Source organism: Syzygium oleosum, unplaced genomic scaffold (assembly GCF_021117445.2).
Source record: "Syzygium oleosum isolate NSW1041296 unplaced genomic scaffold, Sole_v2.1 Sole_v2.30, whole genome shotgun sequence".
Lineage (NCBI taxonomy): Eukaryota > Viridiplantae > Streptophyta > Magnoliopsida > Myrtales > Myrtaceae > Syzygium > Syzygium oleosum.
Window position 1 is genome coordinate 263,161 of NW_026607514.1, and position 27,676 is coordinate 290,836.

The 27,676-nt window shown below is 40.6% G+C and overlaps 2 protein-coding genes and 1 long non-coding RNA gene across 4 annotated transcripts; 1 reads left to right on the top strand and 2 right to left on the bottom strand.

The window, feature by feature from the left end:
- Window positions 1-4,654: 4,654 nt before the first annotated feature.
- LOC115694374 (G-type lectin S-receptor-like serine/threonine-protein kinase At1g61370) lies at window positions 4,655-7,563 on the top strand. Its single transcript, XM_056303957.1, has 5 exons — window positions 4,655-6,244; window positions 6,314-6,421; window positions 6,510-6,682; window positions 6,766-6,976; window positions 7,085-7,563. Exons 1-5 carry the CDS (start codon window positions 4,924-4,926, stop codon window positions 7,363-7,365), a joined length of 2,094 nt encoding a protein of 697 aa, XP_056159932.1. The 5' UTR covers window positions 4,655-4,923; the 3' UTR covers window positions 7,366-7,563.
- A 10,187-nt stretch (window positions 7,564-17,750) lies between these two features.
- Window positions 17,751-18,525, bottom strand: LOC130135258 (uncharacterized). The gene is made up of 2 exons (XR_008814717.1): window positions 18,414-18,525; window positions 17,751-17,987 (listed from the first exon to the last, which is right to left on the bottom strand). It is a non-coding gene; the product is annotated as an uncharacterized LOC130135258 (long non-coding RNA).
- Window positions 18,526-20,713: 2,188 nt separating this feature from the next.
- Window positions 20,714-24,100, bottom strand: LOC115694366 (probable serine/threonine-protein kinase PBL26). Of its 2 annotated transcripts, none has more exons than XM_056303960.1 (5): window positions 23,666-24,100; window positions 22,739-22,932; window positions 22,462-22,651; window positions 21,934-22,337; window positions 20,714-21,845 (listed from the first exon to the last, which is right to left on the bottom strand). In XM_056303960.1, exons 1-5 carry the CDS (start codon window positions 23,730-23,732, stop codon window positions 21,048-21,050), a joined length of 1,653 nt encoding a protein of 550 aa, XP_056159935.1. In that variant the 5' UTR covers window positions 23,733-24,100; the 3' UTR covers window positions 20,714-21,047. The 2 variants fall into 2 exon arrangements, with proteins under 2 accessions (XP_056159935.1, XP_030477354.2); XM_030621494.2 differs by having other exon boundaries at window positions 21,934-22,325; window positions 23,666-24,098.
- Window positions 24,101-27,676: the final 3,576 nt, after the last annotated feature.

Here is a 27,676-nt window from a genome sequence, read left to right on the forward strand (position 1 = left end):
TTGCGTGAGAAGATTTCTTGACTGTGGCGGGGCTGCAATAACGGGCTCCCCAATTCGGATATTCGAACGTGGGGAGTGCGACATTAACTGCTCGTGATGTGTTGTCTAACTGTGTCATTTCGTGTGGGGAGATTTCTTGAGGGAGTGGAGAAAATCTTAGTGTATGAATACTTGTTGAACAAGAGCTTGGACACTTTTCTTTTTCGTGGGTTTCGCTCTCTAAAGAATTTGTATCCATTTTCTTATGGGGAAAACAAAATCTAGTACTCGAACTAGAATTTCTGTCTGTCGGCTACCTTGCTTGGACTCAAGAAAGAAGGCGGAACTGAGCTGGGACATACACTTCCACATCATCCAGGGGGTTGCTAGATGACTCATGAGCCTCCATCGCGATTCCTGTCTTAGGATTATTCATCGAGGCTTAAAAGTGAGCAAATTCCTCTTGAATGAAAAGATGATGCCGAAAATTTCTGATTTTGGGCTTGCAGGACGTTTGAAGGCACCCGAGTCTTGGTAAATACACACAAAGTTGCCCGAACACTGTAAGTTTTCTTTCATAGTCTAAGACCATGACTCAGTTAAGCAAAATTTTATCTAGCTGGGACATTATCAGTATAATCTGTTCGCAGTTCACCTTTCTGGCCCTTATCCTTTCTTAGTTAAGGATTTTCTAACTTTTGAAGTGCATTCCACAAATCTTCGGTTCAGGCCTTATAGTCTTATTATAATTATGACATTCTATTGAAGAGAATTTGAAATGTTTAAATTATGCAGTGACTACATGTCTCCATGGGTAGAATATTTTCTGAGAAATCCGATGGCTGCTCCTAGAGATTGTCAGCAGCAAGAAAAACACTAGCTTAGATTACCGCGGACAACATCTCAATCTATCTCCTCATTTTTGTAAGAGCAACATCTATCTCACAACTAATATCTCTCCTTTTTGGATATTGGCAGTCCCTACCTACTCCTAAGGAAAATCTAACAATCCTAGCATTCTTACAGGCTGAGGCGATTGTGGAGTGGAGGTAGAGAAGTGGAACTAATGGACGAGGTGATTGCGGATGCCTTTCCACCATCAGAGGTGATTCGATGCATTCACGTGGGGCTTCTCCGCATGCCGGACTACGCTGTGGATAGGCTCAACATGTAACAAGTGGGTCTGATGCTAAGCGGCGAATCGGATCTTCCTCCACCGAAACAACCTACATTTACCTTTCAAAGCTTAACAGCTCATGAAATCCAGTCATCACAACAAGAAAGCAATTGGTCCACAAAAGCTATCACTAACACTGCCCTTGAAGGCAGATCATCACATGCCGTCTTCTGTAAAATTAGTATCCATGTATAAATTAGACTGGCTTTCATCTGCATTTTGTACCAAAGGATGAACTGACAGTTCGGTTTAGTGTGGAATTTGCCATTTAAATAGCCAAAGTGGCTTTGGTTTGTAGCTGTCTAATAGACTGATGTAATAAACTATGTGAATCTAAAAACCCAACAGATGAGTGAGTTAGCGCAGATAGTTCAAGCAGAACAACCTTGTAAGCACCACTAGTCCACTTCAAGTGCATCGTAGAAACGTAAACACCTCTTAATCCTGTCAAGATCATCATCAGCAGACATCAACTACATTTACAAACTTTTCCTGAAGCATTTCGTGAAAAATCCAGAAAAGCAACAATCGTTGCTTCATTTCAATGTACCCTCGATGTGAAAGCGCCATCACTCAAATGCTGTGAGTCGAACGAACCTCTGAAGACGCAGGGGAGCGATTATTCGGTTCCGAGACATCCAAACAACCCGATTTGTCGAATGGTTAGCCTCGTCGAAAGGTGTTTCCATCGGCTGAACTTCATCTGGAGTTGAAGTCGTGGTGATCGTCATGGGAGACGATCGCCGATCTCTTGGCTAAACTGAGAAACAGGGGAGATCGATGAGAATGCTGAAGCGAAGGGGTTCTGGCTTCTGGGTGGGCAAATCATCATCGCATGAACCCGGGCACACGTAAACGCATCTATCCTGATCGTGGATCACGTAGGCCCACACAATCATGGACCCGGAAGAGCTTCTCTCGCGGGCGTCACGGCCTGGTCAGCTCCCCATCGTCTCGTCGACGAAGAGGCGATTATCGTTCTCGCTCACGAGTAGCGCACATCAACTGACTCGAGCTTGCAGCGTTCGTTCAGAGTAAATTTACTGTTAAATCAGAGTAATGATGCAGCTCGCTGAACATATCGAGGCTAGATATACTAGGCTCGATCGATGGCATAGCCTAAATCACCAAAAAAAAAAAAATTGGCTCAATCGATTTGGTTTGGTCTAGGATGTTCCAGGTCAAAAAGCCGATTAAAAAGAGAAGGATTGTTCACTTACAAAGAATTTTGAAATTCATCAATTAATCAACATGAAGTCATATGTAAATGTCGCCTAAACCTCGATTTTAAGAGGACATAAGTTTTGATCAATATAGAGTTAGGACTCCCGCAAACGCAATCAAATAAGTTTTTAAGCTAATACGAAAATTTGTTTAAGGTTCTATGATCGGAAGTAACTCAGACAATTTAAGTGGCTTAGATGTACTCAGTCTCCAAGTTTGGTTTGATAGAAATCCAAGCAATTGAAAGTTTAGGGACATATTGCATATTAGACATTTCAATAATAACATTGCGCATTAAAGAAACATCGAACGACTGTTCGTGTCATCATCTCATGTAACGGAAGAAGTTTTTGGGGATCACTTACACTTACAATCACTTGAAACTGTTCTAACCGAAATCGCACGGTCTTAAACAGTTGATTACGCAACACTTCGATCTCGTCCGTTGTATGGCTTAAACAGATAAGCAAGGTCGAATTTGTCACACCTCGAAACCTACCATAATTGGGGGATGACATGGCCGTCTTTCCACCCGAAGCCTCAAACCACAACCAAAGAACAAATTACCAAAAATCCTCGTTGATATCGTTCTCGCTCTATTGGCTACTAACCAAGGAATCTGAAAAGATTTGGGAAATTGAGCAACCACAGCTAAGTGAGTAGTACATATATCTTCTAAACAGATCGAGTAGACACTATGCATAAATATAAAATAATACCAAAAGCACATACTTCAATCCAAATATATACGAGTTATTTCATTTTAACAAGGCGTACAAATAAGAAATACTCGTTTAAACCACCATCTTAAATCAAAGATCAATGGTCGAGTTCATTGATCAATCTCTATTACAAACCACGTCAATGATCCATTCCATTGATTGATATCAAATCACACATCAATGATTTATTCCATTAATAAATCTCATATCATATCACACATCGATGGTCTATTCTATCGACCAATCTATTGTTCAATACCAAACCATGGTCACGACATAACGTTTTGTGATAAGACGATCAAGATTCCCCTTTTGGCAATGTCTCCACCTACAAAGCCGATGGCTCGGTCCAAAAGGATATCCTAACCCGTATGCATACCCCGAAACCCTACCCGAGTTCACAACCATATTTAGCATCAAACAATCATCCTCCAATAATCCACAATTCCAAATCAATAAATCATTTCATAAATCATAATATGTTTCCCAAACTATTTCGTAATCCATTTCATAAATCATAATATGTTCTCATAACCATTTCATAATCTATTTCATATATCATGTTCACCAAGTAAAATATATACGTGAACTATCACGGCACATTTCATAATATATTTTTCAAATCATTCTCAAATTATTTTCAAATATTAAAAGGTAGTAATTGCCCAATCCGGACTTATGCAACAAACATACTTTAATAACTTGTACGATACTCAAATCATTATCACTTTTAAAATATGAGTTTACAGATCCATAGAAGAGATAGTACCACTTACCTAGAAATGCCTATGATCAAACAATAAATATTACTCGAACCGTCGAACTCGCAATCCTATCAAGTAAGCGAGAAATAATGTTAAAATCGAGTAAACTACTACCTCAACTACGACTCGGCTAAACTACGCTTAGACACTAACATAATGATTAAAAGGTGCCCACAAATCACTCATCCAAAGCAATTATTCAAAATCGATCGCAACGCGGAGCTTGAGCGCGAAACTTGATTGCGCCATAACTTTATCCACTGAACTCTATTCCAAGTGAGCTTACAGGAAAAAAAAAAATCTTTTGAAGCACTAGAAGACCCACAACCTGGCCGTCCTAAAATCGAGCAAAAACCGACGAACTTCAGTCCAAAAGTTGCCAGTCGAACACTGTTCATCACTCATGGTCAACTTCAAAATTTTGTTTCGGGCAAACCGTAAGTCCAAATCGAGATCCGTTAAATCTCACGGTTCCACAGCACCCTAAACTATCATTTATATATATATATACGCAGATCATTAATTCCTTAATTGAATCTCGTAGTTCAAAATCCACAAATTCCCAAATTTGTGCTCTAATTTAAATATTACTCCGATTAGACGAACGAGGGGTGCGAACACTTACCGGACGTTGCTAATCAATGGCGAGGGGTCCATGAGAGAGTGCTCCGCTTCTTTCTTCCTCTTTCCCTCTCTCCTTTTCTTTTCTTTCTCGGCGAGCGTCTCTTTCTTTTCCTGTTACTGTGCGTGCTCTTGGTCTTAAAATGAGCCGAGCATCCAGTGTTGCTTTCTTTGACTTTTCAACCTCTTTCTTTCTTTTTTTTTTTTGCTTGGTCAAAATATCCAAATAGTACAGAATTTGCGGAGGAGGATGATTCGGGTGTGTACTCAGAGTCTGCGTAGAATTTGAACAATCCCAACGTTTAATAGTCAATGAAAATGTGCTCCAGCGAAGACAACGGTTCTTGATCAAAAGGAGGTTGAACTCAACAGAAAATCTTGTTCATCTGTTCTTGATCCGCCGAAAGTGCAGAATCAACCGACCCGCCGAGCTCGTATGGCTCATTCAGTCAATCTTATTATGCGACTTATGATGGCATCGTGCTCTTGCTTGGTCTTCTTCTTCCTACTTCCGGCAAGACATATAGCCAGCGGCGCGGTTCACAATATTACTACGTCGGAGCCGCTCTTTCAGAACCAAACTCTCGTGTCCTCAGGCCAAACGTTCGATCTTGGGTTCTTCACGCCGGATGGGTCAAAAAATCAGTATGTTGGCATATGGTTCAAGAACTTGACGCCTTCTAAAATCGTGTGGGTTGCCAATCGGGATTCGCCGCTCGCGTCGGCAGATCGGTCTGCGAAATTATCGATAGGCAGTGATGGGAATTTGAAGCTCGTGGATGGACAACAGAACATAGTTTGGTCCACCAATGTTTCTGTCCAGTCAAATTATACAGCAGCAATGCTTTCAGATGGTGGAAACTTTGTTCTACAAGACAGAAATTCTATTGAATTATGGGCAAGCTTTGATGATCCAACTGATACAATTCTACTAAACATGAAGATAGGACTAAACGCTAGAACCGGAGAGAGACGGTATTTAGTTTCCTGGAAAAACAACAACGATCCATCGTCTGGAAATTTCACCACTGGGATTACGTCGGAGACTCCGCCGCAACTTTTCACTTGGAATGGCTCGACCTCTTATTGGAGAAGTGGACCATGGGATAAATCGACATTCAGCGGCATACCAGAAATGAAATCCTCATACTATAGCGGGTTCGATCTCAAGCAAGATCCTCAGCAGGGAACCACTTATTACTCTGTCGATTCTAATAACAACTCTTTTCTTGCTTATGGCTTCATTTCACCCGAAGGAATTCTAGCAGTAATGATATGGGATTATGGATCCGAGAGTTGGTTGAAAAATTGGGCAGCACCGAGCAACAGTTGCGAAGTTTATGGAACTTGCGGTCCTTTTGGCGTCTGCAACGCCCTTAACTCTCCTATCTGCCGTTGTGTAAAGGGGTTTATGCCGAGAGTGAAAGAAGAATGGAGCAAAAGGAATTGGACCAGGGGGTGCATTAGAGAAACAGATTTGGACTGTCAGAACACAAGCAGGTCGGCTTTGACGCAGGTGAAGAAAGATGTCTTTGTACCCATGAACCAGATGAAAGTGCCTGATTCTGCGGAATATTTATCAAAGATTAAAGATGTAGGGGGATGCCAAAGCTGGTGCATGAATAATTGTTCTTGCTTGGCTTATTCGTATATCCACCCAGTAGGGTGTTTGGTCTGGGCTAAAGATCTCATCGATTCAGAGGAGTTTTCAACAGATGGGCAGGATGTATATATTTGGGTCGCACATTACAATACAGGTATAAGAAGTTTCATTACGAGTTTCATTTGAACTTTATCACACATCTTCAATTCTTTTCTCGTGTCAGGCATGTCGACACAAGCAAAACTTATCATCAGCATAAGTACCATGCTTGGCATCGTGTCTGTAGGAACTGCTATTTTTGGTCTCTGGAAGTGGAGAGCCAGTAAAAGAGGTACAAGTAGCTCATGTCCAATGCTTAATTTTACATTAAATGTAATCTAGAAACTTTACCAAAATCCTTAAGGCTCTTGACACTCCAGGTATAACTGATAAAACAGGAGAAATGTCTCTTGGAAATGCATGGAAAGATCAGCTGAAGCAAGACGATGCATCCGAATTTACACTGTTCAGTTTTAGTAGCTTACTTCTTGCAACTAACAACTTTGATGCAACAAATAAACTTGGCCAAGGAGGGTTTGGACCCGTTTATAAGGTAAAAGCCTTCTCTAAAATGTTCGTTGAAGGAAATTTTATGACATTATCCAAGGTCTGACAGGTCTCTGAGATTGGAAACAGGGAATGCTGAATAATGGAAAGAAGATAGCTGTCAAAAGACTTTCCAGTAGCTCAGGCCAAGGCATGGAGGAGTTTAAGAATGAGATCGTTCTAATATCGAAACTTCAGCGTCGAAATCTGGTCAGACTCATGGGTTGCTGCATCGAAGGAGAGGAGAAGATTTTAGTATACGAATACTTGTCAAACAAAAGCTTAGACTCCTTTCTATTTGGTTGGTCTCACTCTTTTCAAGTCATACTTGTGCTGATGGAAAAAATATATATATATATATAGTAGTGAGTTACGGTCACGAATTCTTTTCTTTTTCTTCCTTGCTCAGATTCAAAAAGGAAAGCAGAACTCAACTGGGATACACGTTTCCGCATCATTCAAGGGATCGCGAGTGGGCTTCTGTATCTGCATCGCGATTCTTGCCTTCGCGTTATCCATCGAGATTTGAAGGCAAGCAATATTCTCATGGATGAGAAAATGAACCCAAAAATTTCGGACTTTGGGCTGGCACGGATCTTTGAAGGCACTCAAGTTTTGCTAAATACTCACAAAGTTGTAGGAACACTGTTAGTTTTCAAGCCTTCTTGCTGGAATTATCAAGTCAATTAGGAAACTCTACAACACAATTACGAAACTCTATAACTTGATTGATTAACATGAAAATCAATTGCAGAGGATACATGTCTCCTGAGTACGCCATGGGAGGGATATTTTCTGAGAAATCCGATATCTATAGCTTTGGGGTGTTGCTACTTGAGATCATCGCTGGCAAAAAGAACACAAGCTTTTACTACCGTGGCCAGCATTTCAATCCAGTGTAAGGCCGATTCCAGGGAGAATCGGGTAGGTTTACAGGTTCAAAACCTAGCAACCAATCATGTTCGGTTCAGTCCCTAAGGTTGAGCCTTGAACCCATTTGTTCTACCAAAGAACCAAATGGACCAAAGCTAATTTCCCGGAAGAACTGATTTTGAACTGGCTTGAGCTAGTGAGCAAAACAGTCTCCACTGCACTACAAATGAGGCAACTTGTGACAACGCAGTCCGATGAGGGCGGGGAGTGGTCATTGGGGTTCGAGGCCTGGACAAAGAGCGGCTCCTAGCAGGCTTCTAGGATGGCGAAGGGGGCACGTCTCTTGTCCCACATCGCCTAGGGAGGGAGCATTGGGCTTGTTTATAAAGACTTGGGAAGCCTTAACTTGCAAGAGGCCTTTTCTAGGGGTAGTATGGACTGCCTTTGGAGGAACAAAACCGTGAGGACTTGGTGTCCAAAGCAGATAATATCTTGCGAGTGGGACCCAGGTCGTTGCACAACTAGTGTGTTGTTTTGTTAGCTATAAATAGGCAATATGATCTGACTGTGATTGGTACATTGGCATAACTAGCAAGCTTCAAAATTTCTTTGGACCAATAATATGACCGGCAACTTATTTGCCTGGTAATTCTTAGGTCAGTTGACAACTAAGTAATGTGTTTATCAATGCGAAACCTAATTGTTGGCTTTGAAATTTAGCATCTCGGACAAAGTTCTACCAATCAATTCTTGGAAAAGGCATTCCAATGGAAAATTGCATAAGATCATTTGCTGAAGACCACCTACCAATTGGTTTGCAGAAAAACATAAGCTGTGAAAGTGTCAGGATAATGAAAAAAAATTTCACTCGTTGGCTTTAAGTCGAGTTATTCTCATGAGTATTGTTTCGTCGGTTTGTTACTCCGTTGAAAAATCTTTCACCGAACGCTGCGTTTCGGATTTTATTAGAGGAGACCGGTGTCTTGAGTCAAGCTTGGACAGAGAATGTCAAATGCATTTATTGATCTCAATTTAGATCTTACACCCTGACTCGATATGATGTCAAACTCGACAATACTAACTATGCAACGACAACTCGCAAATATTGAAGTTAAGCTATGCCGGAATTTAATCAATGACACAACTTCAAAGTACGTCAGAATTTAATCAATGACGTAACTTGAATGAATACGGCTGGAATTTAATCAACAGCTATACTCTAAACACAGCACCGGAATTTAATCGACGACACTGAGCTAGTGGCACAACACTGGAATTTAATCAACAATGCTGAACCTGATAAAGATCCTCGTCGGAATTGAATCTACGACACGGAATCTGAAGACTATGACTAAAACTACTCCTAATGTGCTTAAGGATAAAGGTTAAATAAGAGATGTGTTGTGTTGTTGAAGAAGGGGTCCCTTCTACGTTGGAAGTCCTTGAGTATTTATAGAGCAGCTTGATAACCGTTCCTTGAAAGTCGTTTTCCACTTCCTTACGTTTCGTGCTTTAACTGTTTCCTGACTTGTCGATATTGTTTACGCTCCTTGGACATCACGTAGTAGCTAATTGTCTTCCACGTGTCATTTTATTTCTTGTTATCCTTGACGCCCACGGTCACGTCTTTACCTTTTGACACGTGTAAATGAATTTCTCACCACGTATTACCATGATTTTGCGCAAAACTCGTGATTCTGAACTTTGTCGACGTCACGTGCAAAGCTCGTGATCCGGGACTTGTCGACGTTACGTGCAGGGCTTAGATTTGTCGACATCACGTGCAAAGCTAGTGATTTTAAACTTGTCGACACCTTTATGACGTGTCCTGTCGACAACTGCCTCTGGGCCTGACTCACGGCCTTTCTCATATTTTTGCCATATGGCCGTACTTTATATCTTCTGTAACTTGTGGATGGCCCATTCCCACCAAGGGTAATTTTGAGTGTCAACATATGCCCCCTTTTGAAAGGAATAAATTTGAATTTATTTCTTTTAAATGTGTACCTTGTCTGTGTACGAATCCCTAGGCGATGATCGTGCCTTTCTGTCCTTTGACGCCCTTTCGAGCAGTCTCTACGAATTCCTCATCCAATATCCATTAGATACATAACCTCGTATCTTCCCCGAAAAGTTTTGGCTTTTCTAATCGTCTTCTCCATCTTTTATCCTTGTAAAAACCTTGTTTCATCGTCGCGTCTTCTTCTTTCAACCCTAAAAATCGTTTCTTGAACCTTTTTTATCGTTTCCCATGGCGTCCAAAAAGTCCGAATATTCATCCAGCGATTATATCGCAGCTTTTGATAAGTTTAAAGACAATCTGCATGATGGTAATTGCTTTTTTCATTTACTGAAAGCTGTCGAGGGTGAATACAACTGTTTCTCTCTGGGTCCCAGTTTCATGGACCATCTCAATATACCTGTGAATCTCCAATTCCACTTCCCGTATAAACACAGTGAGACCTTGGCACTGCAACATTCTTCTATTACGGATGTGTGGTCCATTAGGTCTTCTCGATTTCGAGGTTTCCCTTCTTACGAAGAGGATTTTCACAAATGATTTATTCAGCTAAAGGCTGACCAAGAAACTGGACTTTTATGGACAGCTGCTGGAATCGACATCGCTCTTGAGGTCGAGTATGTCATCTTATGACCTAGAACGTGGATTATTGGGCTCCGCCATCACTTTCGTCCTCTTCCAAAGAACTGTTTTTTTTCCCTTGGGGCCACATGTCCATCACTATGCTCGATGTCTTTGCCATAGCGGGCTTTGAATTAGTTGGTCATGCGGTCGAGGATTTGCCCGTACTGTCTACTCCCTTAATCTCTGATGACACCTTGACATATAGCAATTTCCTGTCCCGATTTTACCGAGCTTCGGGTCTTGTTACTCAAGATGAGCGTCTCTTCTTCTTACTCTTTTGGTTATCAAATATGTGTTCTACAGTCCTGCCCTTAAAGTTTGCAAGGACTATCTGCAAATTGCCGCGGCCCTAGCCACGGGACAACGTCTTGCCTTGGCCCCTCTCATTCTTGCAGTTTTGTATAGAGGCTTCTCCCACGCCTCTCGAGCAATGAAGTTCGGGGACTCTGGAACCATTTCAGGCGCTTTTTGGATACTTCAGGCATGGATGGCTTTGTATTTCCCTTCTCTTTTTGGTAAAAACACTCGTCATCTTCCCCATCTATCTATGCAAGGGTATAGACAACCTATACCTTTACCTCTGAGCTGTCGATTGCTGAGTCGTTCTCCTCGACATGTTTCTTCTTTAGCGCCTCCTTTTGTCTTTTATCTTCGGATTTTTCTTGAACTGAATCATGACCAAGTCATTTTCTTTAAGTATGGTCATGGAGAATTTGATTATTTGTTCGATCCAGCTCGATTCAACCTCTATAGGCTTTTTTGGACTTGTGCTTTGTCTGCAGTAGATCTTCCCATATGGACTTCATTGAAGGGTCGATTCTATCCTGGGTTTGAGATATATTCTCCGCAATATTGTGCTAGGCAATTTGGACTCTAGCAAGCAATTCCCATGCCAATTCCTTATTCAATAGGCTTCTCGGAAGGAACCAAGAAAAAAGAATATTCTCTCAAGAATCGAAGCCCGCTTCTCTGTTGTATTAAAATTGCCAACGCAATGCGTACCCATTATAGTGCGGACCTCTCTAATGTTTTCAGAGCCCGTCCAGGACACCTTCCTGAATGGCAGACTTGGTGGTATTCCTTTGCATTTGAAAGTACATACGAAGAGGCTCTCCGGTCTGCAATTGGTCGTGTAAAGCGGAGTGGTCCTAAGAAACCGATTGCTCAAGGTATAGACATCATCACTCTGTGTTCCTATTCAATTTCACTCTGGCGCATCTTCTAACCTTCCATCTCTTGATTTAGAAACAGAAGAAGACTCTGATGCAGAGGATGTCGACACTGCAGAAAATCCTGCTGATGGTAAATCTCTGTCTTTCCCTGTGCTAGCTCACTTTGTCCTTCTTTGTGTTAGTTGGTTACTTATAAGGTCTTACTCCCTTTTGGATTGTCTCTGGGATAAATGAAGAGGAGACATTGGAGGAGATGGTATCATTATTGAAAAGGAAAAGGAAAAGATCTACTCCTCCTTAGCCAAGTCATTCTGAAGTTTGACTCGTAAAGACTGAATCATAATTTCGACAGGGAGGACTGCTTCTTGTCCATAAGTAAGCATATATGGGCTAGTTCCGATGGCAGTCTTTTTAAACGTTCTATAGGCCCATAATACAGTCGACAACAACACATCCCACTCTTTGGGATTATCCTCCAGATGTCGTTTAATTAATGCAATGATAGCTTTGTTGGAGGCTTCAGTTTGACCATTGGCTTGGGCATAATAAGGAGTTGAATGAATCATTTTAATGCCTCTAGACTTGGCGAAACTAATCACCTCCTGCCCAGTAAAAACCGTGTTTTGGTCCGTAGTTATAGATTTTGGAATGCCAAATCGATGAATAATACGCTCTTCGATGAACTCCTTCACTGTTTTTTACGTTATACTCTTATACGAAGTTGCTTCAACCCATTTGGTGAATTAATCGGTAGCAACCAGAATAAAGCTGTGTTTTCTTGACGTTATATCCATAGCCCAGCCCCTAAATGGCCAAGGTTTAATAATGGGTTTCATTATGGTTGCAGGAACATGCGCTGAATAGGTCCATACCTTTGGCAGGCTTCACACCCCTTAGCATAACTTATGCAGTCTTGGGTAATAGTCGGCAAAAAATAACCATGTCGTCGTAGTAACCACTTCATTTTTATCCCTGATTGATGGGCCCCGCATATGCCTTCATGAACCTCAGCCATTGCTATCACAGATTCTTGTCGTCCCAAACATTTGAGCAATAACCCATCCACAGTCTTCCGATATAACTCGTTCCCAATCATTAAATAATTGAAGGCTTTTCTTTTGAAATTTTTATCAGTAGAGACTGGGTTATTGAGATACTCTATAAATGGGGCTCTCCAATCTTGGACTACCATCTTGTCGACCGTCGTGTCGTCGACAGGAATTTCTGTCGACTGTGTAAATATGACTCTATTGTCCATCGATGGTAGGACCTTGGTTTGAGTGATCATATAGTCGACAAGCTCTTTTGATATTTTATATCCGGAAGCCATTTGTACCAGATTATTGGCCTCCGTGTTATGCTCTCTTTTAATATGGACTAAGTCAAAATCGTCAAAGTGATTTAGGAGCTCTTTGGCAAGTGAATAATAAGATATAATATTCTCGTTAAGACACTGGTACTCCCCAGATAATTGCTTTATCACCAATTGAGAATCCCCTATAACTTTGACGAAACGTATTTTCATATTGGCCAATATATTTAAGCTGACAATTAAGGCTTCATATTTGGCTTGGTTATTGGAGCATTCAAAATTCATTTTGAACATAAGTTTCGTTTTCTGTCCATGAGGGGAAATTATCATGATCCCAGCCCCAGCAGATCCGGGGGTACTGGATCCATCGAAGTAGAGCTTCCATGGGACCACGTGAACGTATTCCTCACAACTTTCATTTCGAGCTCCAGGGTATTCCGTAATAAAGTCTGCTATATCTTGTCCTTTTATTGCTTTAAGTGGCATATAGACCAGATTTATTTCGGTCAGAGCAAATGCCCACTTGGCGATTCGGCCTTTAACAATAGGCTGAGTCAACATGTACTTAATCACGTCTGTTTTACATATCACATGTACCGTAGTCGGCAGCATATAATGACGTAATTTTGTACATGCATAAAACAATGACAAGCATAGCTTCTCAATCGCAGTGTATCTTGTTTCAGGATCATTCAACATCCGACTCAAATAATACACCGCTTGCTCTTTGCCTTCACCATTCTCCTGTGCCAGCATACATCCGATGGTAGTGTCGGTAGCGGCCAGGTACAATTTCAATGGTTGACCTGCTCTTGGCGGCATCAAGAAAGGCGGATTAACCAAATACCATTTGACTTGATCAAAAGCATGTTGATGTTTGTCCTCCCATATGAACTCTTCATGACTTTTCAATTTCAGCAATGGGGAAAACACCTCAATTTTTCCTGACAGGTTAGCGATGAATCGACGCAAAAAATTTATCTTCCCTAAAATCATTTGAAGTTGCTTTTTGGTCGTGGGGGGTGGCAGTTCTAAGATAGCCTTAGTTTTATTCTTATCGATTTCAATCCCTCTCTGATTAACCAGGCCCTAAGAAGTTGTCAGCCCTTACTCCAAAAGCACATTTTAATGGATTCATTTTTAGGTCGAATTTTTGCATCCTAATAAACGCTTGCTCTAAATAGTTTAAATGACATACCTGATCTGATTTGACAATGATGTCACCGATGTAGACTTCCATAAATTCTCCGATCATGTCATGAAAAACAAAATTCATGGCCCTTTGATAAGTTGCCCCTGCATTCTTTAATCCAAATGGCATGACGAGCCATTCGAAAGTACCAATAGCCCCAGGATATATGAACGCAGTTTTATGGACGTCTTCTTTAGCAATGAATATTTGATTGTAACCTGAATAACCATCCATCAATGACATAATTTCGTTTCCAGAAGCTGAATCTACTAGCATATTTGCCATTGGCATCTGATACTCAACCTTGGGAGTAGCTGCATTTAAGTCTCTGAAATCAATGCAGACACGCAGCTTCCCATTCTTTTTCTTTACCGAGACTATATTAGACAACCACTCCACGTACCAGGCCGTCCTAATAAAACCTGCTGCCAGCAATCGCTCGACTTCCTCTTTTACTTTAAGGATTACCTCCGGGGCGAATCGTCTGGGCGGCTGTTTATGAGGCCTGAACCCCTTTTTTATGGGTAGTCGGTGTTCGACGACATCTCTGCTTAATCCTGGCATTTCTTTATACTCCCAGACGAAACAATCCTTATACTTCTTCAAGAGTCTTATCAACTGAGCTTTGAAGTTGTCATCGATCAATGAACTTATATAAATAGGACGGTGTTCGTTATCTAGTCCAAGGTTGACTTCTTGTAACGGGTCATGAGCTTCAATTGATTTTTCACTTTCTTTTATGGGTGACTCTTCAAATTCAAGGATTCCGTCGACAACTTCTGCAGATTGCTATGCAAGTTCGGCCCGATAGGCCGAGTACCTCTCAGTGAGGTCTTTTGACAATATAAGGTTCTCCATAGACAACCTCATTTAATTATGCTGCCAGTTGACTTTTTGGGACCCATTCAACGATCCCTTTGTCGAAACGGCAAAACGCAATACTATTGGGGTCAACGAGAGGTGGCTTGCTGATTGATATACCGTCTTTCAGTGCTAATTGACGAATTGGAGATGCATGTGCATATGTTACTTGTGATTTGGTGTTTGCTTTGACGTACTCTACCTTATCCCTATTCCAAAATGCTAGCATCTGATGAAGGGTTGATGGCACACATTGGTTACCATGGATCCAATCTCGGCCCAATAGTAAATTGTAAGATCCATCTGCATCAACCACGCAAAAGGACGTTCTGGAAGTTTTGGTACCCACGGTTAAGTCGGCTATGAAAATACCTTTAACTTCAGAGATTTCTCCAGTAAAGTCAGACAATTGAATGTTTGACGGAATAATCTCTTCATCACGCCTTCCCAGTTTCTTGTGGAAACGATATGGGATGAGGTTCAGTGTAGATCCCCCGTCTACCAATACTCTAGACACCGGTCGGCCATTAACTTTTGCGTTGATATTCAGAGCCCTTAAATGATTTGAACCCTTGGGTGGAGGTTTTTCAAATTCCACAACCTCCTCAATGTCAAAGTAGAACTCTGCTTTTTCTTTTTCTTCCATTGTATCCTCTGCCGTACGATCTGACTCCATCGTCATTACCCGAAGGTTCGATGGAAGACATACTCGAACCATACAAGAACTCAACGATGAGATTGATCTTGACAATTGCTGTGGCTCGCACCGCACAGACTCAATGTCTTGTTTTGATGAAGATTGCTGAGGTCGACAATATGTCGATGCTTGAATTCCTGATTTTCGTTTCCAGACTAAATTCCCACGCTTAGGATTTTTCGGCCTGGCTTCCTGCTCAGCAATCAAGACTGGCTTCACCTGCTTGATGTGAATTTGATTTACTCGTTGTCGGAGCTGATATTCTTTTCTTTTTCGCAACATTCTCCTTTTTTGAGTCCGCGTTAGGTTTGAGCTGTGATTTCGAGTTCGGCTGGCCTCATACCATTGACCTACAAGTGGGTCTCTTGGCACCTTCAGAGTTCGTCGATATGGCAAATGAGAGTCTGTGTGAAAATCTTCCCGATCAGGGAAATCAGGACCCTATCCACTTGGCTCAATCTTCCCATTGTATGAAGGTGGTGGAGCATAACTTACATAATAATCATATTTACCACTAGGCTCTCCTAAGGTATCAATAGTTGGATCACCTTCTTCATACCTTTGCTCGAATGACTTAATAGTCTTATTACGGCCTCAACGACCTCTACGATGATTGGTACCCTTAAAAGGAGTTTGTTCTTCATATGAATCAATGAGTGCTAAACCACGAAATTCGTCGACAACCTTACCAGGCGGAAGTCTTCGACTTTTGGAGTAATATTTTTCTTGTTCCAAAAGTTGCTTACACTTTTCGTAAAAACGACGTGGCTGATGCCCCCTGGTGTTTGTCCTTAATGACACCATTCCTGCCATTACGGGAAAAGGATCGACATCAACTTCCATTGGGGCCTTGCCTTTGTCTTCAGAAAACTTTATCTTCCCTTGTTTAATAGCTTCCTGGACATTTCTTTTAAATACAAGGCAGTCATTGGTGGCGTGGCTCCACGAATGATGCCATTTGCAATACTTCTTTCCCGCTAATTCTTCTTTGATGGGTAAAACTTGACCCTCTGTCGGCCTGATTTGTCCATCAGCTAATAATAAGTCAAATATTTCCTCTGTCTTGTTGATATCGAAAGAATAAAAAATGGGTTCTTTAGCCTTGGACATGAGGTTAGACTTTTCTCTAACTCTTACTGGTTTTAAAGCTTTGCAGATATACGGCTTATCAATCACCATTTTCGCGAGAGCCATATCTGCTATATCTATTGATTCGGCTTCATCTTCACTCTCATCAGCATTGGCCCAACGAACTTCACCCCGTCGACCATACCTTTTGTCTTTTTCCTGGAGGAGACTTTCATGCTTGGTAGCTATGGTTGACAACTGGAACAGATCCGAATATGGTTGTCCAACCATTCTCTCTCGGATTTCAAACTTTAATCCATTAAAAGCAAGGTCCGCAAAAGTCTTTTCAGGTAAAGGGACTAAACACTTATTCCTTACCCTCTTAAATTTGGAAATGAACTTATCGACAGACTCATTAGCTAATTGTTTCATGGTTGAGAGATCAGCTACAGACAAATCCGGCACAGCCCTTTGAAATTGACAATGAAATAACCTTTCCATTTGTTCCCATGATGTAACCGAATTCGCAGGTAAAGCAGTATACCATGTAAAAACGGTTTTCGATAAGGACAAAGGAAATAACCTCAATTTCCAATAATCAGCATGAGCCGCATCACCACATTGAGCCAGAAAATGATTAACATGTTCAAAAGTAGACTGGTCTTCCTCTCCAGTGAACAATGTAAATTCTGGCATTTTAAAACCTCTTGGATATGGTATTGTATCCATCCAATCAGGATATGGTTTTCTATAAACGTTTTGGAGGTATCCCGCATCATAGCCATATCTCCTCATTACAGGGTCTGCTGCTAATTGATTTCGTGCTGAACCAGCGGCGGGCAGAGGAGCTACCACATAATTGGGTTGCAATGGCGGATTCAGATTTTGATGAGATAATTGGTAGAACGGCTGCTGTGGTAACTGTGGCTGCTGTTGGGGTGGTCCGTTATGAGCAACCAGAGGTGGGTTAACCGGTAAGTTTAACTGTGCTGACACTGGTTGCTGGATTTGAACATTTGGGCCCGTAGGGCAGCTTAGTGGCAGCTTAGTGGCAGCAGGAATTAATCAAAAGCTGCACTTAATCAATTGAACATTTGGACCCCACGTGGAACCCATGCGATCCAAAAGGATGGGATCCATTGGGCTAGCTTGCACTTGGAGGCAGATATAACTTTTCTGAGAATGGTCAGATGATACTAGTAAACATACCCATTTAAATGACTTGCTCTTTAGGACGTTGAATTTCCAAGGAAATATGGCAGTTGCGGGAGAGCTCACTACTAAATAATTCAAGTAAAAACTCTGTACATCTCCTGATACAACTAGTAGTATTGGCCATTTTGACAGATACTTTCACATCAAAGGGCTCTATGCTAACTAAGCGAGCAACAATGGCTATTATGCTGATATGATCCGGTGCGGAATCAAGAGAAGATCTCAACAAGTATTTCGGGCCATGCATGCAGCAAACAAATACCATTGATGACTGAGCACTTGTGTGTTGGAGGATGAAGCCAAATATTGTTATTAAGGACCTTTTTGTCTTTTCTATTAATTTTGCTTTTAGGTTAAAAGCTACACTTTATATATCAGCTATTGATAGAAGTTAGCAGTCAAGCGTCGAGAAGTAAATAGAGAGAAAAGAAAAAAGAGAAGGAAAAATGAGTTTTTCTTTATGAGTGTTCTCAATCTCTTTGTACCACGATCTTGAGAGAAGATCATCATTGTATTCCTACTTTCTTCGAAGTCTAGTGGATTCGCAGAGTGCCTCTGTGCGGAGACGTAGTCCAGGTTTGGGTGAACTTCGATAACAAATTCTCTGGTGTGTTTTTTCGATTCTGTTCTTTTTATTATTATATTCTGCTGGTGAGGATCGTTTGCTTGGGTTATTTTTTTGGAATCGGTGAACGATTCCCAACATTGTGAAGTTCGAATTGTGCAAAGATTGTGTAATTGTGTGTGTGCACACAATAATGCTCCAAGCACAAGAGTCATGATGCACATATCTTATCGCACATACTATAGAGCTCGTTGTCCATCGTTATGCCATCTCTTTCCAGCATATTTTAAATCTTGGGAGCCGTTTTGTTAGTAGGTTTTCAGCTACACCTTGAGGTAATCGCCTTTGACACGGCACTGGCTTGCACAACTTTTCGGCGGAGTCGGCGATCCTCGAAGTGCTTCAGGAATGCATCTATGATAATCGCATCAGGACGCCACTCTTCATCTTCTGCTCTAACAATTTAACTGTGCAGCCAAGTGCTCCATAGCCAAATTCGCCTTACCTTTCTTCAAGAAGTAGAGCATGAATGCCTCCCTGCCCTTGAAGAATGGTCTATTGCTACTCTTAATGGCCTCATCGAATAGTCTCGAAGCCTATTCTAGCACGTCGAGCTCAGGTTTTTCAGATAAGACGTATCAGGGAGAAATATGCAACAAGTTTACTTCAAATTGTTCGAAGTGGCAAGATCGTGTAGCATTTGTGACATTGTTAGAAGGCTTTTCTAATCCGTGTCCATCCGTTGAAGATGTAATTTGACCAGAGCGAAAGGATCTTCCTTTCGACGGAAAATTGTCGAACACGGGACTATGTAGCATGCCCACGAACCCAAACTTGCGGCGAGTGCAGTGTGCCTCTTTTGATGATTCCTGAAGAGTATTCAGACATGCTAGTTTGGCTTTTCAGTGTGCATGATACGAGTTCGTTTTTTTGCCGCTGGAGTTCTCCTTTTACCATAGTGCGATCCGCTTGTTCAAATGCTCATAGACACGCTACCACGTCATTTAATACATTGATTTTATAGATCAGCCTTAATAAAACTTAGCGTGCAAGTCCTCAACATCATGCATGTACTAAAACAAGACCCACCGTTACCGGGCAACATTATAAACAACATCCATCCCAAACTTTCACCGCCGGCAGCTGAGATGTCTGGCGAAGTCAAGAATCTATCACGGAGGCAGTCCACGAAAAGAGCCAAAAGTGGAGGCCAACAAGATTTGAAACTCTCATACTTTAGAATCATAGCCAACACCAACTCAGAGAATCATCACAAACACCGGTCTTGACCGTTTGTTCTCCAAATCCTCCAGTTTCTTGCGCACACAATACTCTGCAATTCGTGATCACGAACTCGACATCGAGCAACTGATCGCAAAGTGTGAGGGATCATGTGCGCAAGAAATTGGAAAATTTGGAGAACAATTTATCCGTCAAGGTCGGTGTTGGCGATGATTCTAGAGTTGGTGTTGGTTGTGATTCCAAAGTTTTGAGGGACGGTGAGATTGACGGTTTTCAAAAGTTTCAAACCTTATTAATTGATTGTTTAATTACATACATACATACATACACACATATTGTCCTGGGAAGGTTTGGTTAAGGATTTATTGATCTAATCTCAAACTTCGCTCATCTATTGACTAGGTCTATAGTAATTAGACATTGTGTCAATATCTTGTGCAAATTTTTCCATGTTAGCAACGTCATGATCGCATTTTGATCGGAGGATCGATACATGTCACACATCTAATAAGTTAGAGAGTTTAATAACGCAAAAAAACTAGAGGAAGAATTAAGAAAAGGATAAGTGATAAGAGCTGAAATCAGACTATATGTTTCGATATAAATCAATTCCAACGTTTTTCTTGTATTTAGGTATTCTTTTTAAAACCTAGTGTACATCATATACATACAAATATCCATACCTTTTGTTTGTGCCACCAAAATCATAAACTTGTACCAGAGTGACAATAATTTCCTCTATCTATCAAAAAAAATTCCTAGACTCTACCCACGTGACACCGATACCCAATTGCTTTTTTTTTTCATGGACTATATTTTGCTTATTGATGTCAAGAGGGGCTTGAACCTAGGAAACGATTCCTCGAGGTAAAGTATGTGCCGCCTACACGAGATGATGCCATTGGCAAGGGATCACATCCCGTGTCCAGCAGCCAATCGCCGGCCATTATGGGTACAAACAGCACCAGTGACTACTGCCTTCTAAGATCAAGAGCAATGGAATAACTCTAATTTCTGAATCATGAAATCCAAAGACCTAATCTCCAATCTGTTCTTTAAATGAGTACCGGAAGTTCATTGACAAGAAAAGGCAGCAGTAGTTTATACAGAAAGCATATTGCTTATTTGCCTATTCCCGGTAGAGCATCACATTCAACGCTGAAGTACGCGCACAGAGAAGCAATGTGTTACATACTCTAGAGTGAGAAAGAACTTGATTGATTGAACCCACGTAAATATCAAATGTATGTCCTCTTCAGTGGCGACCAGATTGTATCCATGTTGGACAGTCACAGTTGAATTAAGAGAGAAGAATTTAAACTCCTGTATGTAAAATAAAGAGAAACCAAGTGACGGGAACTTATGATCATGAGTGGACATGCTCGTCGCTCGATTGCTTGGAATGAATCGAATCGACATCATCTAGGGATCCCTCACTGCTGTCTCGTTTTGAGGAAAGGGTATCGTCTCTGGATAGAGTGTGGCTCTCGTCCTCAATATATGCAGCATGATCCAGTGACCCTGTTTTGCTTTATCTGCTGCTTCCTTTTGGACTCGAAAGATCGATTCTGTAGCTCCCATCATGTGAACGACCCTTGTCATCGCCCCCCAAAGAGGCAGCATGATCTAATGACCCTGTTTTGCTGTATCTGCCGCTTCCTTTTGGACTCGAAAGATCGACTCCGTCAAACGATCTCTTGCTGCTCTTATGGCTCAAGGAATATTTTCCGCTGTCTTTGCTCATCTCGGGGACTGAAGACACGCTCCCATTGGACAAACTTACGCTCAATTTGTGTGAATAATAAATGCTTCCCTCATGCAAGAACCAACTGCTTCTGTCCCTGAACGCACCACTTCCATTCCTCGACATGCTACTCTTGCTGCTTGAATCCGAATCAGATCCCTTATCGTTGCTTTTAATATCCTCATCATTCTCTCCTGTGTCCTGGTCATGTTTGTGACCTTCATCAACCTTTGTGTCCTGCTTATTTGTGCTGTCTTCATCACCGTGATTCTGATGTTCCCTAGAAGTATTCTCCGTGTCGCCTTTCTCTTCATCACTTTCGCTGTCGCTTTCGCTACTATTTGCTTCCTGGGAACGTTTGTGGGGCTCTGGAGGAGGAGCAGCCACGGTGTCAGGTGGAGCCACTAACAGGAAGCTTAGAGTAGTAACAACGTCGCTCATTAGTGGGCGGACCGAGGCTTCTTCTTGCAGACACATGGCTACAATGGCAACAGCTTGATTTAATGCTTTTTCAGGAAATCTACGTTCGAGTAAAGGATCAGCCATATCCGGATACGATCTCGGGTCCCTGAATTTAGGCTGGGCCTGTAGGCAAGTGCGATCCCTGTACAAGTTAGAGAGGAGGATGACTAGAACATAGATTACATTGACTATCATAGGATTGTAAAATTACCCAGGCAACTAGATTTTGCTCATCAGTAGGTTTTGTTGTGTCAATTGCTCTCCGTCCGGTGATGAGTTCTAGTAGCACAACTCCAAAACTAAACACGTCGGACTTCAGTGTAAGTTCGCCCGTTCTTGCATATTCCGGAGCACAATAGCCATAAGTGCCCATAACCCTGGATGAGACATGCATCTTGTCTCCAGCAGGCCCGAGCTTGGCCAGCCCAAAGTCGGATAATTTCGGGTTGAAAGCCTCGTCCAACAAGATGTTCGAGGACTTCAAGTCGCGGTATATAACGGGTGGATTGGCTTTATCATGCAGATACTCAAGACCCTGTGCAGCACCAAATGCAATTTTCATTCTGGTGAGCCAATCCAGAGGTTTCTGCTGCGGTCCAATGTCTGTGGTACAAACTATGACGCAAGTTAGTAATGATTTGTAGCATAGCAACTAGATGAGATGTCTTCTCATCTACGTTATCAGCACACTGATTCAGCAAAAATATATTCCAAATCAAATTTAGACTGTTGAAGGTACCGAACAGGTGATCTTCTAGAGAACCTCCAGGCATGAACTCATACACGAGAAGTCTTTGATCTCCATCAGCACAATACCCCATGAGATTGACAAGATTTTCATGGTGCAAGAGACTCAACATGAGGACTTCAACGAGGAACTCCTTGTTTCCTTGTAGTCCATGCCTGTCGAGTTGCTTGACAGCAACCACCTGACGAACAAGGAAAGCGTGGTTTCATAAGCCCTACATTTTTCCAAGATAAAGAAGAGGGAGAGCGAGTGGAAGCCTCTCTGTCACCTGCCCGGTCCCCTGGAGGGTTCCTTTGTATACTCGACCAAATCCTCCTTCACCCAACAAGCACTCTTGTCGGAAATTCTTTGTGGCCGAGGCTAACTCGCGGAAAGTGAAATTCTGGGCCGTAATATTTCCATGCTTGACTTCCTCCTTGTTTCTGGATTCGCCTCCGGGCTTAGGCTTCTTGATTCCAGCAACTAATACGACAAGTAAAAGGCGGAAAGTTTAATTTTCAAACAGTACCTTGAAGACATAACAAATGACCAACTACTAATATCTAATATCAGGTGCTACATATCTTAATCACGAATGTACCAGTACTAATTAGTGCATTAAATAGATCTTCTGCACTGCAGACTTAGAAGCTATAAAGCTCATGTTCGCTCCGCGCAGTATCTCCCAGCGGAGTGATTTCCAAAAGACTGCTATTTGAGTAACAATTGCGCGAATCACGTTTGGAGATACAAAAGGGATCTTTCAGAATCTTTAAGTGAATGCTCTGCCTCTCATCATGCATTTAAGAGTTATTAAAATCTGTTTTTGAGACCAAACCTGATGAATTTTATCATTACTATTCAATATCAGCAAACCTCATAACCTTCTTTTCACCCTTTCACAACACCACTAGAATTCTATGTTCCCAAATCATGTCTTTAGCCAGATATTAATACTTTATGAGAGATCCTGAGGTAACTGTAAATGGGTATCATTAGCACCACTACTCTCTCAGCCAAAGAGAAACGAAAACAAAATAGAGAGACAGAGAGAAGATAAATAGGAAACTCGAATTTCGGGGCAACCATGGATTCATCTGAACTTCTCAATGAAGATACAGGGAAAGAAGCAAGGCATCAAAACACTTTGCAAATGCATACGCCTCGAAATGATCCCGTTGTACACATACTCGTGCAATCGAAATCGAGAACTTACCATCAGCTGCGTCGTCGTCATGCTCGCCTTTGCACTTCTGTACTGCGAAACAGGGGCAGCAATTCATGCCTGGATCCGGTTAAAATCCCTCGCGCAGACCCACCGGGTTTCGGAGATAAGCCGATCTGGATCGCGAACACGTTGGTCAAGAATCCATAAAAGTGACACAGCAATGAAAAGATTTCAGCAACAAACATAAGATGAAGATGAAGCAGAAGAAGAAGGAAACAAACGGAGGGTCCTTCAAATTTGGTTGTGGGGGAAAATTTGATACAAAAGAGAGAAAGAAAGACAAAATTTTGAAGGACCCTGAACGTGGGTCGGGCAGTTAATGGGATATAACCATGAGGACAGACGAGGATTAACCACAGACAAGAACAGTTTTTAAGGTTTTTCTCTTAATTTCTTCGGTGGAAATTGCTGCGGAGAAAAAGGCGGAGGGATCGAGTGGACGTTTTGTTGCAGAGGGGAGGAAAAAGTGGGTGGGATTTTCTTTTTTTTTTTGGCAATTTCAAAATACAGTTAGGAGGTGGAGGCAACAGTCCAATGTTTCCAGGCTTTAAGGAGGCTGTCCAACCGTTGATAAGCTGAAAACATGGTCAAAAACCGTTACGAATAGCACTGTCAGCTAAAGTTGCATGCATTTCGGATTTGAGAGGATGTTCTGATGGAGATTTGTTTCGTCTATAATATAATACCTTCGAAAACCGGTATCTCATGACACATCTACCCCGAAGCTAATTTTCGTCTCACAAAAAAGTCTCGAACCGGTAATCCCATAATACATTTACCTCCAAACTAATTATTGCTTCACAAAAAATCCCAAACGGAGGCCACATGACACATTTACCCCATACTAGTTTTCATCTCACAAGATGCCCTAGATTCAAATCTAACTTCCATTAGCATTCGTTTCAATACCTCGCTGACCATGTGACATCTCCGATGTGGAGAATGACGTCTCCGACATGGAAAATTCACGTATGCTGACACGTATGGATTTCAACAGAGAGTAGATTTGGGTGAGGAAAATCAGTTTTGATTTTTTGTGAGACAAAAGTTAGTTTACGGTAAATGTGTTAAGAAGGTACCGATTTGGGATTTTTCGTAAGACGAAAATTAACTTGGGGCAAATGTAGGATGAGGGTACTAATTTGAAATCTTTTGTGAGACGAAAGTTAGGTATGGCAAATGTGTCCTAAGGGTACCGGTTTATAATTTTTCTGTGGTATTAACGCTATAAATAAATATCATGACTTCAATGAATAGGATATCTCATCATTAAAATTGAAGAATAAAAGTGAGAATTGACTTGTGATTCTTCAAAGGCTTGTGATCCGACCCAAAAACTTAATCTATTAGACGATAGTCTTGTGATGTATTATGTGTGTTAAAACTCCTTCAGGTGAAAATTCATAGGTTGATGGAAGTTATTGAAATGCAAAAGAGATTATGCATACGTGTAAAGAATTGGTTTATAAATCACAATGTAACAAATAAGGTAATAAGTGATGATGGTTGAATCGACCTTTGATCCCCTAACTTGTACCTAACACGCAATTATGATTTTCTGACTTATTTTATGTTGTCGAACCTCTTAATCTGTAAGGAATGTTTAGTTATGTCATTCCGTCAATAATATCTGAGGTGACATGTTGATGCGATATTTTTATTGTTCAAATATAAAAGCTCTGAAAATTCGTAATTTCAAATTAAGGGGCAATTAGTTGTTAGCGTAGACGAAAAGGCAAGAAAAAAAAAAGGAATAAATACTATCCAATTTTGTCTTTGAAAGTCTTTGAGTTTAAGATATCTTCGAAGATATTCTTAACCAATATAATCTAAACGTACTCTCTGAAGTATTCATAACTGATATAATCGCTTTTTATTAAAATAGCATAGTTTCTTAAATATATTTTAGAACAAATATTAGATATTCGACATGTATACCAATCCCAATTGGACCGGAGAGAAAGTGCATTCTTGGCTTATTTAGGTTTCACTACTTTTGTCTGATATTTAAATTTTTTAATTTATTATGCCCTAAATTTTCTTGAAAGTTGTTAATATATCCTATGCCAAAAAAAAAATTAAGTAATTTATTTTTGCTATTTAGGTATTGAAAAATGCAATAAAAAAACATGTACGTGCAAAAGCGCTGAGTTCGGTACAAAGATAAAGTGACCGAAAATGACACAAAATCTTGCGCAATTGCTTCCTTTTTCTCTTTATCAAGAGTTTTAATTCTATCTTGGAGCATCCTCCTTAGTACTCCTTTGCTTTACTCACTTTTGCTAAGGCTTTACTCAGCTATGATTATCTTGACTTTGGTTCTTTGACACTAGCAGAAAATGGAGAACAAGCAACAGCCTTTTAGGGACAGTGTGGAGACACTTTTGCAAAACTTGAAATATATTTGTGACAAATGTCTAGAGAGAAAACTTGATATTAGATTTACCACCTAGTTTCATATAATCTCATTCGAAGCATACACTGTCTCGATAGGGTTATCAGGAGACAGAGCAGTCCCCGGTCAAGGAATAGCTATTTTAACCACCCGATCGGATGCCCGATCTACCATATCTCGAAAGAGGCGGGTAAAACCTGCAGCCAATGGGTTTTGAAATGGGCGTGGTGCGAATTTTCCCATTTTGCAAGCCGAGTGGGGCGGGCTGCGGATGGATATGGCTAGCCCCGCCCTAAGAACCCACCACGTCCCAATTCCCAATCATATGTTTAAAATTTAGAGATTTCTAGTATTAATTTTAGTTCCTTTTGTAAAAGATTTATTACTTTGGTAATGTATGATTTCTTAATTTTTGTATAGATTCTAATATTAATATAAAGGGTTAATACCACGAAAACCCTAAATTAATATATTTGTGACAAATTTATCCCAAACTAATTTTTTGACCATGAAAAACCCAAACTGATACACCTATGACAAGTTTATCCTCAACTAATTTTTTGATCACCAAAAACACTAAACTGGTATATTTATGACAAATTTACCCTCCGTTAAATTGAATTAATACCACGAAAAATTACAAATTGGTACTCATATGACAAACGGAGGGTAAAAGCTCTAAACCAGTACACTCGTTAACTGCCACGTGTCATCCAACTCAGAAATTTGACGGTAAAATTTAACGAAAATTAATGCATGGTAAAATTGTCACGGGTGTGCTAGTTTGGGGTTTTTTGTGGTCGAAAAATTAATTTGGGGTAAATTTGTCACAAATGTACCAGTTTGGAGTTTTTCATGGTATTAGCCCTAATATAAATACTTTCAATGATATATTCCCTTTTCTCATCATTTTTACATGACAAATTTCCAAACTGACATATATAAGAATGCCAAATTCATATCTTTTTTGGCCATAAATGATTCATTCAACTTGCAAATTTTTCCAAAGATCATTACATAAATTAAGGGCGGCGCTATTTCCACTCCTTATATGACTAAATCCACCCCATTTGCACTAAAAAGACAAAATAGCCATTAATCACTCAATTGCAAAGTGATAACCCCATTCCTTCTTCTTTTTTTTTCTATTTTTCTATTTCTATTTAGGATCTAGTTGCCATAATTAATCATTTTACATGTTTTGTCTTTTAATGTAATTTTTTTATTGTATTCCTAGATATTCCTATAACATTTTACATCTTTGTGTAAAACTATCTCACTATTAGTAAGAAAAAAGACAAATTCTTTGATATAGTACAAAAACTCAAATGTCTCTTTTCATCATTTCTCATATGATAATTTACATATTCTTTGTTTTTTTTATCTCGAAAGCTCACTTTCTTGGTATTTTTTAATTTTTAATTTCATTAGTCTAAAATATATATCAAGTCTCTTTACTAATTATATTAAAGAATTTATTTTTTTCCTTATTATTGGCAAGATATTAGTACACAATGTGACATCCCGAATTTCGGCCCATTTTTGGGATTTATAAAATGCATAATTTGTCAGTGTGCTTATAGTAAAATCTCGCCCGGGAACTA